This window comes from Ochotona curzoniae, unplaced genomic scaffold (genome assembly GCF_017591425.1).
Source record: "Ochotona curzoniae isolate NIBS_2020 unplaced genomic scaffold, NIBS_Ocur_1.0 contig_2404, whole genome shotgun sequence".
Taxonomy (NCBI): Eukaryota; Metazoa; Chordata; class Mammalia; order Lagomorpha; family Ochotonidae; genus Ochotona; species Ochotona curzoniae.
The window spans coordinates 9,838,223-9,853,008 of NW_024465451.1; the positions used below are offsets into that span (position 1 = coordinate 9,838,223).

The 14,786-nt window shown below is 41.4% G+C and overlaps 2 protein-coding genes across 2 annotated transcripts in view; both read left to right on the top strand.

The window, feature by feature from the left end:
* The window catches only part of RLF (RLF zinc finger), a 63,457-nt gene extending 57,869 nt beyond the window's left edge, over nt 1-5,588 (top strand). Inside the window, exon 8 of the mRNA XM_040974293.1 lies at nt 454-5,588. Coding sequence (XP_040830227.1) covers nt 454-5,103 — 4,650 coding nt within the window. The 3' untranslated portion in view covers nt 5,104-5,588. The remainder of the gene's footprint in view (nt 1-453) is intronic.
* Nucleotides 5,589-9,461: 3,873 nt separating this feature from the next.
* TMCO2 (transmembrane and coiled-coil domains 2) lies at nt 9,462-12,335 on the top strand. The gene is made up of 2 exons (XM_040974294.1): nt 9,462-10,062; nt 11,946-12,335. The coding sequence occupies exons 1-2, from the start codon at nt 9,823-9,825 to the stop codon at nt 12,258-12,260; spliced, it is 555 nt and encodes a 184-aa protein (XP_040830228.1). The 5' UTR covers nt 9,462-9,822; the 3' UTR covers nt 12,261-12,335.
* The last annotated feature ends 2,451 nt before the right edge of the window (nt 12,336-14,786 follow it).

The following is a 14,786-nucleotide window of genomic DNA, read 5'->3' on the forward strand; positions in this document are numbered from 1 at the left end:
GCTGCTACAGATTTTCTGATTTCTAATGCTTGTCTCTGAAAAACTAAGGTTCAGCATGCCTGCGTTTGTAAACTGTTGAAATCACTGGTTTTTGTAATAATTTACTGATCTTGTTTGTATTGAATTCCTTTGCATTCATGTGCACTTATTATTTACACATTTTTGCATGTAGGCAGCTTCCTGGGGAGGAGGGGCTGCTCCGGTACTATCTTACAAAGTTGGATGCCCTCTGCTCATGTGCAGTGCTCATGATTGTGGCACCAGTCTTTTCTGTCTTTTTCAGTCCTTTGCTGTGGAGACTAGAAGGACCTAAACGTAAGCTGTGTGAAGAAACATTTAAGATGAAATTTAAGCATTCTCTGAAGATTTTGAAAAGCTAGAATGTTTTTTCAGCAAAATTTAGAAATGTTCTTATTAAATAAAGATAATATTTCCTTGCTCCTTTTCTTTCAGGCACAAGAAGCTGGTCTTGGGGTGTCAATTTTACTATGTGTAAGAGCTCTTCAACTCAGATCAAGTGAGGATGAGGAAATGAAAGCATCAGTTTGCAAAACAATTTCTTGTCTTTTACCAGAAGATTTGGAAGTCAGACGAGCCTGTCAGCTTACAGAATTCTTAATTGAACCCAGTTTAAATGGATTTAATATGCTGGAAGAGTTGTATTTGCAACCAGACCAGAAATTCGATGAAGAAAATGCTCCAGTTCCAAATTCTCTCCGATGTGAGCTTTTACTAGCTTTAAAAGCCCATTGGCCTTTTGATCCTGAATTTTGGGACTGGAAAACTTTAAAAAGGCATTGCCACCAACTTCTAGGACAAGAAGCATCAGATTCTGATGATGATTTAAGTGGCTATGAAATATCTATTAATGACACAGATGTTTTAGAGTCGTTTCTCAGTGACTATGATGAAAGTAAAGAAGATAAACAATTTAGAAGAAATTTGACAGAGCAGCATAAGGAGAAAAGAGACAAAAAACCCATTGGTTCTTCTGAGAGATACCAGAGGTGGCTTCAGTATAAGTTCTTCTGTTTGTTATGTAAGCGGGAATGTATAGAGGCCAGGATTCTTCATCATTCTAAGATGCACATGGAAGATGGAATTTATACCTGTCCAGTTTGTATTAAAAAATTCAAAAGAAAAGAAATATTTGTTCCTCATGTGATGGAACATGTTAAAATGCCACCAAGCAGAAGGGACCGTTCCAGAAAGAAGTTACTGTTGAAAAACTCTCAAAAGGGTGTCTGTCCCAAGAGCCCCTCCACCACTCTGGAGCAAAATCAGTCACTGAATGAACAAGCCAAAGGAGAGTCTCATGAATATGTTACATTCAGCAAGTTAGAGGATTGCCACCTGCAAGACAGAGATTTATATCCATGTCCTGGTACAGACTGTTCCCGCGTGTTTAAGCAGTTTAAATACTTAAGTGTGCATCTTAAAGCTGAACACCAAAATAATGATGAAAATGCCAAGCACTACCTAGCCATGAAAAATAGAAGAGAGAAGTGTACTTATTGTCGCCGGCATTTCATGTCTGCTTTTCATCTACGAGAGCATGAACAAGTGCATTGTGGACCTCAACCATATATGTGTGTATCTATCGATTGCTACGCTCGGTTTGGATCAGTGAACGAACTGCTTAACCATAAACAAAAGCATGATGATCTGCGTTATAAATGTGAATTAAATGGCTGTAATATTGTTTTCAGTGACTTGGGACAGCTTTACCACCACGAAGCACAACACTTTAGGGATGCATCTTACACATGTAATTTCCTTGGCTGTAAAAAGTTCTACTATTCTAAAATTGAATACCAGAATCACCTCTCAATGCATAATGTTGAAAATTCAAATGGAGACGTAAAGAAACCAGTCAAAGTTGAGCCTGCGGCAGGTGAAAAGCAAGATTGTGTTAATCAACCCAGTGTACAAGAGCAAACTGATAAACCAAATTTATCTGAGGCTGTTTTTTGTACAGCATCTGCTAATTCTCAGACAGATACAGAAACTGCTGACAACCTGAAAGAAAACAGTGACAGTAATTCTAGTGATCAGTTAAGTCATAGCTCTTCAGCCTCAATGAATGGAGAGATAATTGACACACTGGATCACTCTGAAACCATGCAGGATGTGTTATTATCTCATGAGAAAGCCTTTGAATCCTCCAATTTGAAAGAAAAGTGCTCCGGTGTGGCAGTTTGTTTTGATGGGACTAAGTTTACCTGTGGCTTTGATGGATGTGGTTCCACATATAAAAATGCAAGAGGGATGCAAAAGCATCTCCGCAAGGTCCACCCATACCATTTCAAACCCAAAAAGGTAAAGACAAAAGATCCCTTCCCTTGTCTGAGTAACGAACACAACCAAACAACTGAAAAGCTTGATGTGGAACCTAAACCCAACTCCGATACAAACAGTGACTCCCCAGACGAAAGTCTAGATCACAACGTTCACACTAAATGTAAGCGAGAAAATCAAGGTTATGCCACACAACCCTCCACTTGTGCACCTAAAAGGTCGTGTACAGAAGATACCATGTTAGAACTTCTGTTACGCTTGAAACATTTAAGTTTGAAAAACTCAATAACACATGGATCTTTCTCAGGGTCATTGCAAGGGTATCCATCCAATGGTGCTAAGTCTCTTCAGTCGGTTTCATCTAATATCTCAGACCTTAATTTTCAGAATGAAGATGAAAATGTGCCAAGTCAGTACCTTGCACAACTGGCGGCTAAGCCTTTTTTCTGTGAGCTTCAAGGATGCAAATATGAATTTGTGACCCGAGAGGCTTTATTAATGCATTACCTTAAAAAGCATAACTATTCAAAAGAAAAAGTCCTCCAATTAACTATGTTCCAACACCGGTATTCCCCATTCCAGTGTCATATTTGCCAAAGATCATTTACAAGGAAGACACACCTTCGAATTCATTATAAAAATAAACATCAAATTGGCAGTGACAGAGCAACTCATAAAGTAATCAATAATGAAAAGTGTGATCATGAAGGTCCATGCTCGGTGGACAGGTTGAAAAGTGATTGTTCCGTGGAACTTGGAGGTGATCCTAGCAATAACTCTGAGAAGCCACATTGTCATTCTAAGAAAGATGAATGCAGTTCAGAGACAGATTTAGAATCATCCTGTGAGGAAACAGAAGGCAAAATATCTGATATTTCATCACCAATTGGCAGCCATAGGGAAGAACAAGAAGGAAGAGAGGGGAGAGGTAGTAGGCGAACTGTTGCTAAAGGAAATCTCTGCTATATTTTGAATAAATACCACAAGCCATTCCATTGTATCCATAAAACTTGCAACTCCTCATTCACCAATCTAAAAGGCCTGATCCGTCACTACAGAACTGTACATCAGTACAACAAAGAACAGTTATGCTTAGAGAAAGACAAAGCAAGAACCAAAAGGGAACTTGTAAAATGTAAGAAAATATTTGCTTGCAAATATAAGGAATGTAACAAACGCTTCCTTTGTTCCAAAGCTCTGGCTAAGCACTGTAGTGACTCTCATAACTTAGATCATATGGTTGAGTCAAAAGTACTTTCTGAAGCTGAATCCGCAGCCAGGTTTTCCTGCAGCCAGCCTCAGTGCCCTGCCGTCTTCTATACATTCAGCAAGCTGAAGCACCACCTGATGGAACAACATAACATTGAAGGAGAAGTACATTCAGATTATGAAATTCATTGTGATCTCAATGGCTGTGGCCAGAGTTTTACCCATCACGGCAATTACTCACAGCATGTGTATTTTCGGCACAAGGACTATTACGATGACCTGTTTAGAAGCCAGAAAGTCGCTAACGAAAGGCTGCTAAGGAGTGAAAAGGGTTGTCCAACAGCTGAAACTCCGGGACATGAGCATCAGACTACCCGTAGAACTTTCACTGCAAAGACTAAAAAATGTGGCTTAATCAAGGAAAAGAAAGCTCCAATTAGTTTTAAAACAAGAGCTGAAGCTCTGCATATGTGTGTAGAGCACTCTGAACACACACAGTATCCTTGCATGGTTCAAGGATGCTTATCTGTGGTGAAGTTGGAGAGCAGCATTGTGAGGCATTATAAACGTACCCATCAGATGAGTAGTGCCTATTTAGAGCAACAGATGGAAAACCTTGTGGTTTGTGTTAAATATGGCACCAAAATTAAGGAGGAGCCTCCATCTGAAGCAGAGCCCTGTATAAAGACCGAAGACAACAGAAGCTGTGAACCAGAACATACAGAGCACAGCCATTCTCCAGGTGACAGTAGTGCACCCTTCCAGAATACCGATTCTTCCTCTCACCTACCTGAAAAGGATGCAAGTCAGAAGGGGTGTACAGAAAGCAAACCAGTGTTTGATGCACAGACTCTGCGTTACAGGGGGACTTTAAAATGTAATCATAGCTCAGAAACCACTTCTTTGGAACAATGTAATATAGTTCAGCCTCCTCCTTGTAAAATAGAAAATCCGATCCCTAATCCCAGTGGGACTGAAAGTGGAACTTACTTTGCAGGTTTCCATCTGCCTTTACCAAGAGTCAAAGACTCAGAAACTGGGCAGTATAGTTCAGGGCAAGAAAACACTGTAAAAAATGCAACCTATGTCCCAAAAGAGAATTTTAGAAAGCCTTCACAGCCCAGGTCGTTTGATTTAAAGACTTACAAACCTATGGGATTTGAATCTTCATTTCTGAAATTTATTCAAGAAAGTGAAGAAAAAGATGATGATTTTGATGATTGGGAGCCTTCAGAGCATTTAACATCAAGTTCTTCACAGCCCAGTAATGACTTAACGGGGAGTGTTATGGTAAATAATATAGTGAATAACAATGACCCTGGTGTTGACATACCTCATTCTTCCAGTGACTCTACAATTCATGAGAACCTGACTACAATCCAACCTTTAATAGTAGCTGAAACCACAACAGTTCCTTCCTTGGAAAACCTGAGGGTTGTACTGGACAAAGCATTAACAGACTGTGGAGAGCTTGCCTTAAAACAGCTTCATTATCTTCGGCCAGTGGTTGTCCTTGAAAGATCTAAGTTTTCTGCACCAATTTTAGACTTATTTCCAGCAAAAAAGACAGACGAGCTTTGTGTAGGAAGTTCCTAAGTAGCAATTTTGTTTTAGAAACAGACTGGCTCTAACATTGCAACATGGGACAGTTGCCAACTTGAACAAAGGCTGATAACCAGCCCCACTGTTGTTTAGAGTAGAATAGGCTGTGTATTTACATGAATGTATGATATCTCTGTCAGCAGTATTGGCTGAGTCCATTAGCTCTCCAGTTGGTTTATTGATGATTGGAGTTTCTCTTTGTTTTTTTGTTTGTTTATTAAAAAAAGAAATGGAACTGTACTCTTGTTTGGTGCTAATTAATACATCAAAATATATTGGGGCTTCCTTTTTCAAATTACAAGTGCATGATTGTATATGGAACAAATGCTAAAGTCCCAGGGTGGGAGGGCTAGGGAAAGGGATATGGAGTTCTTATTTGACTTGAATGTGCACCCAAGGGTGCTTTGTGTAATATATTGTACACTACAGCATCTTATATTTTTTGAGTTGAGTTTCAATAAATTACGATTTTTCACCCATTTCTTGTTTACTCATACTGAGTTTTGTGTTTACTTGAAGTGTGTGCACTTTCTCTCTCTAGTCTTAGCCAAATCATTCTAAACAGGGATTACATTTTTCCACCTTTTGCCCTCAGAGTTTTCTTCAGCATTTACTTTCATTTTCATGAGTACTTGTGAGAGGGTGGAAAACAATGGAGAAGCAAGTTTCTTTTTTTATTACCCATCTTAGGGGCAGTCTTTGATCCCTCAGTCCAGGATTACTTGCTTGTACTGTCATGGACATGGCCATTCTCAGTGTCTACATAACATGTGACAAATAAAAAGACCCAACTTCCTTTCTAAAAGAACCTACTTAACAAAAAGTTGCTATTGGGCCCGGCGTGGTGGCACAGTGGTTAAGGTCCTCGCCTTGCACGCCTGGGATCCCATATGGGCGCTGGTTCTAATCCCGGCAGCCCCACTCCCCATCCAGCTCCCTGCTTGTGGCCTGGGAAAGCAGTCGAGGATGGCCAAAAGCTTTCAGACCATGCACCCGCGTGGGAGACCCGGAAGAGGCTCCTGGCTTCAGACTGCCTCGGCTCTAGCCGTTGGCCGCCTGGGGAGTGAATCATTGGACGGAAGATGATTTGTCTATCTCTGTATATCCACCTTTCCAATAATAAAATAATAATAATAATAAATAAATAAATCTAAAAAAAAAGTTGCTATTTCCAAATGGCAGATGATGATGCTTCCTAGCTGTACTACAGATTTATGCCCTGTTGAGTTAAATGTATAAAGATTGGCCTGCTCTACTCTGACTTGCTTGGTCTACACCTGCAGGAGTGGATCTGTTGACCATCTGCATTTGAAGATGTGCACCACTTTGAAATTTATAACCCAGGTGGGTGGGAGCTTTTTAGACCTGTCCGCCTCAATTTAGTGTGTTTAGAAGTCAAAAGGCAGGCCCAGTTCAGAGGCTTAGCAGTTGAAGTACTCACTTTGAATGCTGGGATCCTGTATGGGCACCTGTTCTAATCCCGCAGCTCCACTTCCCATCCAGCTCCCTGCTTGTGGTCTGAGAATGCAGTCGAGGATGGCCCACAACTTTGGGACCCTGCACCCGCATGGGAGACCTGGAAGAAGCTCCTGGCTCCCGGCTTCATGTTGGCTCAGCTCCAGCCGTTGCGGCCGCTTGGGGGGCGAATCAATGAAAGATTTTCTTTGTTTCTCCTCCTCTCTGAATATCTGCCTTTCCAATAAACATAAGTAAATCTTAAAGCCAAAATGCTCAGGAAAGATAACCTGCATGAATAATAGTGAAAAACCAAATATTCACTGAGCTCTTGTCATGCTTGTGAGTGGCGAGTAAGACATTCTACATTATGAAAAACAGAACAGACATACATTATACTGGAAACAAGTAACAAAAGCCGGCTTCAGACCATAGAGAGCATAGCAAAAACTTCCTTGGGAAACCACAATAGAAGTTAACCTGGACCGGGAGAGCAAGCCAATTATATACAACAGGCTTGTGATGGGGTATAACAAATGAAGTGTAAGTAATACCAACCAGATCCTTTAAACTAGGGAGGATAATAGAGGAAAAAATTGAGTGGGTAAGCAGGGACCAGGTATTCTAAGGCATTTTACCCATGTTGTAGTTGGCGAGTTTTGTTTGTAAGGCAATAAAGAACTAATTGAAGGCTTAAAAATAAGTTATGTGTTACTAGGGTGTAATGAAGAAGACTGCTGACAAAAGTGAGAGTTACAGATACATGGGTATCAAAGGTGTTGAGATGGCTTCCTTATGAGTGGTAAATTCAACATTAGAGGGGCCCGGTGCGGTGGCACAGTGGTTAAGGTCCTCTCCTTGCACGCCCGGCATCCCATATGGGCGCTGGTTCATGTCCCAGCAGCCCCGCTTCCCATCCAGCTCCCTGCCTGTGGCTTGGGAAAGCAGTCGAGGACGGCCCAAGGCTTTGGGACCCTGCACCCGCGTGGGAGACCCGGAAGAGGCTCCTGGCTTCGGATCGGCATAGTATCGGCTGTTGCGCTCACTTGGGGAGTGAATCATCGGACGGAAGATCCTCCTCCTCTCTATCCGCCTTTCCAATAAAAAATAATAAAATTAAATCTTTTTAAAAAATTCAACATTAGAGGTTTTTAGGTGTCTAAGTAGGGGGAACTTATGTCGAACCATATGTAAATTTTGCAGTTGCAGCAAGAGGGGAATTATTTTCACTTTACAAATTAAGGTACTAATCCTCAGCCCAAATTAGCCACAGTAAGTGGTGGAGAGTAGATTGCAACTTCAAATGAAATTCCCAAGATTTATTTTAACAGCTTTTCTACGATGTTTGTATCCAAACAAGTACAAAAATTTGATAATAGATTTAGTGAATGAGCAGTTTTGCTTCTAAAGATATTTGTATCCAATTAATATCTGATCCACAGTGTGTCAGTCTTTAGGGAAATGGTAATGAAGGAAATGAGCTTGCTTCCTGTCTTAACAGTTGGGGAAAGCATACTAAAGCCAAAAGTGCGCAAGTAATTAATTGTACTATGTGCTTCAGAAATACTAAGTACCATTCAGTCCCCTCACTATATCTAGTATAGGGAATCTTGAGAAATGAAATTGTCACAGTGGTATTTTTCCAAAAAAATTTCCAGCCAATGTTCGTGAGTGGTTTCAAAGCCACTGGCTTAGAAATAGAATTCTGGATATGGTCACCCACTGGTTGGCTGCGGTTTTAACAATCATAGCAGTTGCTTCCATTTCCAGTGATACTCTGTACAACAACATTGTAGACGCCATTTTTCCTTAAGTATTCAAGCAACTTAAACAAACCTCCTTCCTTTCATGCACTAATAAAACAATGATTCCTTTTCCATCAGGTTCCTCTACTCCTGAGCAGTTCGTCAGAATGAACAAATTAGAATCTGTGGTATCTTCATCTCTTGTAAAATAATCAACTTTTTTAGTTATAACCTACCCTTTCCCTCATTGTGCCCTCTGGGTAAAACTCATCAATTCTTGCTGTTTGTATTCTCTCACTGGCTTATATGTAGATGAGCGTATATGAACTCTTTCTGCGAAAAACTTTTGAGAATAGATTTTATACATGTTTTTATATATATTTAAGATATTTTGTTTTTTTTTAAGATTTATTTTATTTTTATTGGAAAGGCAGATATACAGAGAGGATGAGAGATAGAGATAGACGAATCATCTTCCGTCCAATGATTCACTCCCCAGGCGGCCAACGGCTAGAGCCGGGGCAGTCTGAAGCCAGGAGCCTCTTCCGGGTCTCCCACGCGGGTGCATGGTCTAAAAGCTTTTGGCCATCCTCAACTGCTTTCCCAGGCCACAAGCAGGGAGCTGGATGGGGAGTGGGGCTGTCGGGATTAGAACCAGTGACCATATAGAATGCTGGTGCGTGCAAGGCGAGGACCTTAACCACTGCGCCATCGCCCTGGACCCTAACATTTGTTTTTATTTGAAAATCAGATATACAGAAAGCAGGGAAGAAAGGATGATCTTCCCTCCAACGATTCACTCCCCAAAGTGGCTGCATTGGCCAGAACTGTGCCAATCTGAAGCCAGGAACCTGGAGCCTCTTCCAGGACTCCCACCCTGATGCAGGATCCCAAGGTGTTGGGCTGTCCTCGACTGTTTTCCCAGTCTGAATCCAGACTTTTGTTCAGGTCTCCCATGTGGGTGCCAAGGTTTTGGTCCATCCTCCACTGCATTCCAGGCCACAAGCAAAGGAGATGGAAAAGAAGTGAAACATCCAGTACATGAACTGGCATGCTTATGGCATCTGTGATTGCAAGATGAGGAGTTAGCCATTGAGCCATCACACTAGGCCCTGGCCTTGTTTTAGACCTGCACTATTAAAGAGGCTAGCGTTTAGCCAGCTGTGACTAGTCAGCCTTTCTGCTAAGCTTTCCACATTTCAGGTGACTAGTGGCTGCAGTAATGGACAGGCAGATAGAAAACCTCTGTCGTGTAGTCCCGATGGACAGTAATGTACTGAGTATATTGGCCAAAGATCAGAGAAACTAATCAGCTTTTAAAGATCTCGTACTGTGCCTCATTGGTTCTGAATGAGAAGGTTGATTGGACAAGGGCAAACAAGTTGACCTTTGAACGGTGACATCACAAAGCACAGCTCACAGTGACTCCACCTGGTCTCCCAGGCCACTCTCAATTCATCTAGATTCCTGAAGCCTCTGCACATGTAATCCCTGGAGCTGCTGTGTTACTAAAATGCCACCATCTTCATCTTCATTTACCTGGGATAACCTTTTAGATTCTCTCTCTCTGAACACAATATGGAATTGGATACAAGCAGTTCTTCCTGGAGATGCTGGTTCGCCTCAGACAGATAATTTGGGGATACTGGATAATCTTGCTCCGGCAGTGCAAGTCATCCTGGGAATTTGCTTTTTGGCTTTGTTGGCAATAGGATTGTATTCCTTATGGAAACGAAGTGTTCGATCAATTCAGGTTATACTCTTTTTGTTCTAGAGATAAATATCTGTATGTTGAAACTCAGTTTGTTCTCTATTTTATTTCTGCCACCCAGTTTTCAGACCAAACAGGATGCACAAGGGCAAATCCTTATGTCAAGTTGGTTGAAGCTTGGTATCATTGAAAATCACCAAGTACATTCTCAGCATAGGAATGCTATCTCACAATGGTCTTTGGCTTATCTACTGTGACAAAATAGGTCCATCAAGAAAATGCAGTCTTACCTACAAATTTATTAGATTACTCATTTTTGAGTACCTGCCCTGTTTGAAAGAAGTGGTATTATGGTATTACTGGGGTCTTGGATATGGCCGTCTGTCACGGACTGTTGTGCCATAACTAATGAGAAGGCATGCATTAAGGCATCATGATGTTTTCATTGTGTTTTAACAAAATAAGCCTTCAGAAACACAGGGACTCTGGTGAAATAGGAGTTTAACTGGCTTGGATTATGAGAAGCATTTGGGATTTTGCATAATTACTAGTAATATCATATAATAAGGGGTTATTTTTATATGACATGAGGAGTGGGGTGTGTGGTAGTGCAGTGACAATTACAAGAGACAGCATTTAAGGAGTTTTCTTAAAGAGTGGTTTATTTGGTAAATGTAGAAGTTATTACAGGGCCATTTTGTATCATCCACTTATTTTAATATGCTCCTTTTGTTAGGAATCATGATCACAAGTAGTTTCTCTTTTAACCTTAGACTCACATGGTGATCAAGACGGGGATTACTAGCTTCATTTTATAGATAAGAAAAGGAGGTTGTCACCTGCCCAAGTTCATACAGTTTGTGAGAGCTAGAAAAACAGATAGGACCAAGCTTTTAGAACTTCAAATTCAGTTCTCAAAAATCTCATTGAATCTAATCCAAGTGTCTTAAATCTCAACAGAAATATTTTACCTTTACATACACAATTTTTAATTAGTTAATAGGAAAATAGAAGGTGAGGAAGCAAATATGACAAATTCTGGCTATAACTCAAGTAGAAAAATGAATCTGCAGTCCTTCAGTCACCTCAGTCAGGAAAAAGAGGTAATATAACAGTATTAGTATTGTGGGCTCTGGAGTGGGATCCCTGAGTTGAAATCTTTGTTGTACCTCTTGCAAGAGACATTTTCTTCCTAGCTGACATCTCTCAGCCCTAACTCCCTGTCCCAAGGGGAGTTTGTTGGCAGGTCCTTTCTCCCAGGGTTAGTGTGAAGATTACTGGAGACATGGTAGTACTTGACAAGTTTATGAAAATAAGGAATTAAAAGATAAATTTATTCAAGTGCAAAAAGTTGTTGAATTCATGCATAGTTTTCTCATATTTTTCCACAGATTTTTTTTTCAAAAACCCCGTCAAATAATCTTAGCAGCAGTAGTGATTATAATAGGTAAAAATATTATTGGTTTTATTCTTATCTTAGTAGGGAGGTCCTAATACATGTGCACACACACACACATACATATGTATCTTTTGTAGTGACCCACAAATTTGATTTTTCAAGCTGTTGGATCTTCAAAGTATATTTGAAAGTAAGCTGTCTTGCATTTCTGGCCTGGCTTTATCAATTCCGATGACCTGGAGAAATAATAGGTTTTCAACTGAGAGGCATGCAAATGGCTATCTAGTTTCCTTCCTGCATAAATAGGTCATATAGAGGCAAAGTAGCTTTTAGCATAGGGTTCAGCATGTATTATTTATTTAGTGCAACTAATAAGCTTTTAACAATTACCTTGTTATAGGGAATGCTTGGCCCAGAAATGGGGGGTTACTGTTCTGATTGTTTTGATTATTGTTTTGTTTCACTTCTCTAATACACTGGCATTTCACATGGATAAGCAAGTAACTCAATTTCTGTTTCATTTCAGAAAATACTGCTGTTTGTTATCACACTCTACCAACTCTACAAGAAGGGATCCGATTTTTTCCAGGCTTTGTTAGCCAACCCAGAAGGGAATGCTCAACTTAAAGAAAATAGTAATATCTTCCTGTCCTTGGGTCTTCAAGAGAAAATTTTGAAAAAACTACAGACGGTGGAAAACAAAGTAAAAGACCTAGAGGGGATGATCATTGCCCAAAAGCCTGCCATGAAGAGGGAGTGCTCTGCTGGACCCTACTGCAGCTGTTCTGACTGCCAGAGTCCTTTGTTCACCTCAGGGTTTACGTCTGCATCTGAAATGTGATTAGCTCCAATCTTCAGAAATCATTGTTTCTCCTCTGTGTGCCGTGGTATACCAGTAAAGATAGAGAACTATATTGAAATTGCCCTGCAAAGGCTGGATGTGTATCCAGTAGGGCTCACCTTCTCCGTGTGTGTGTGTGCGGTGGGGAAGCTGGGTTGGGAGGCAATAATGGCAATTTAGACATGCTTCTTGGTTGTGATCCTCACTTAGCAGACTGGAGACCATCAACCGCCATGTAGAAATGGAGAGCTAGCCTGGAATCCACCAGGGAAGAGGAAGGGTGGGTGGGCAGGTACACAGGGTCCATGCTGCAGAGCCATGGACCTGATGCTAGAGGGAGGCTGCTCCATGCCGATCCTTGGCATAAGTGAACATGCAACCTACGAGGCTCCTGCATTAAATACGTAACAAATGATCAAGGGTAGGGGTAGACATAAACAGGATTAACAAATCACTGGATTTTATCTGATTTTTACTGGCAGCTTCTTTGGTAAATATTAGGAATCTTTTCTGAGTACTTCAGGAATACTTATTTTGGCTGAATGATAGTTAATTTTAGAATAGGGATATTATTTTATAGTGGAACCATGCCTTCTCCAATTAGGTGGATTCTTATGTGGATCCACTCACAGCAGGGAGGAAAGGGAGGCATTCCACTTAATGTGTGCCCTGTGTGGGAGGGAGGAATGGAAAGAAGGAGAGAATGAGAAAGGTGGCTTACTGGGAGATGATAGCAGATGGCTTTCTTCAGCAGGCTTCAGATTCCACCAGACTTAGAGTGTGCATTTTTAAAAAAAGGTGCATCTGTTTGGAAGGCAGCATTGTACATGGGAGATACAGCAGTGTGTGCATTTTGCCACAGTGTGACCATGGCCATTTGAAAGACTCTTTAGCTATCTGGTACTTAAATGAAATATTAAAGTAATTGTGATTTATAAAACTTCTGAAGATACACTGGCTGTGCTGCTTTACAAGGGGCAATATAGAATTTCCTGGAGTAATTCTGGCCATTTGGCATGTCTGTACAGCCCTGACTTTAAAACAAAATCCCTTTATAAGATGATAGTTTATAGAACATTAATGCAAAAATGGTGGATGGGACCTGGCGTGATGGCCTAGCAGCTAAAGTCCTTGCCTTGAACGTGCCAGGATCCCAAAGGGGCACTGGTTCTAATCCCGGCAGCTCCACTTCCCATTCAGCTCCCTGCTTGTGGCCTGGGAAAGCAGTTGAGGACAGCCCAAGCCTTGGGACCCTGTACCCGTGTGGGAGACCTGGCTGAAGTTCTTAGCCAGGAAAGGCTTTGCAAGAGAATGTGACAATAAACTAACAGTGAAACGGAAGGTGAGATCATCAGAGCCGTCCAGGATGGCTTGCCTCGGGAACAAGCAGTTGCATATGGCTGATGCACAGGCTCTTTCCGGAGTTATAATGAAAAATTTTGGCTTCAAGCCAAAGCACGCTAAACTCCTCTTCCAATCAGCTCTGATTTGCTATAATATGAATAGAACAGGTGAGAGTTGACAAAGTATATTAATTGCCAGTTTAGGTAAAAGGCTTATTATTGTGGCATGCAAGTGTGTTTGTTTTTTGGTGTGTGTGTTTCATTTTATTTGAAATATTCTTTACATAGTTGAGAGTGATACATGTACATGTGGGTCTCCCATTAGGGTATGGAGAGTGAACCATGCAGGAAAGCAGCTGGTACAAATGTTACATTTTTTTTTCTTTCTGGGTCCACAGGAAGGGAGGGGCTGGGGAGTAAATTCCTTGCTGTATCAACAAACTATATCAGCACCCTGGAATGGGGCATAGGCCTTTGATGATGCCGAGAGACCCCAGTCTGGGGAAAAAGGTTCTCTGGGTGTTGACTTGAGTAATTTTGATAGTTCTGAGGTGTCATCGGTTTTGTTGCACCAGGGTTCAGAAAATCTCCAAGGTCTGTTAGCTGGCCAAGTTCCCCTTAGTGCATCCACAGACCCAGACACTTGCTGCAAAGTTTGGCCAGGAGGGTTGTTCAACATGTTCTGCTTTCCATCTTCTGACAAGTCACTTGATGTCCTCTGTTGGCCAGATAAGCTATCATGTCCTCTCTCCCCCTTTTGTAATCTGGACATGCTGTCCACTGCACAGGCATCAGCAACTGACGAGGCCTAGTCCTAATACATTCACTCTGAGGTGTTACCACATTTATTATGATTTTCCCTGTGGCCTGGGTTTAAAAGTCCAGCCATCAGTTTGGGGAGTCCTCCAAGAAACCTCATCTGGAAAAATCTCAGACTTGACTCTTGTGTGTACCAGCCAGTGAAGGATCAGATTTGGTCTGTCACCTGCACCAGCCAATGCACATACTAAATGTCAGGGTGCAGCTGCCAAGTCAGTTCTACCCCTAGCTCCAACTCATGTGAATTGATAGGTGCTGGGGCCTAAGCCAGCCCAGCCTACCTCAGGAGGGACCACTCTTTGCAAATACCAGTGAGTACATGACTTACTTAGTATAACCCCCAACAACTCCCACTGAGTTCATC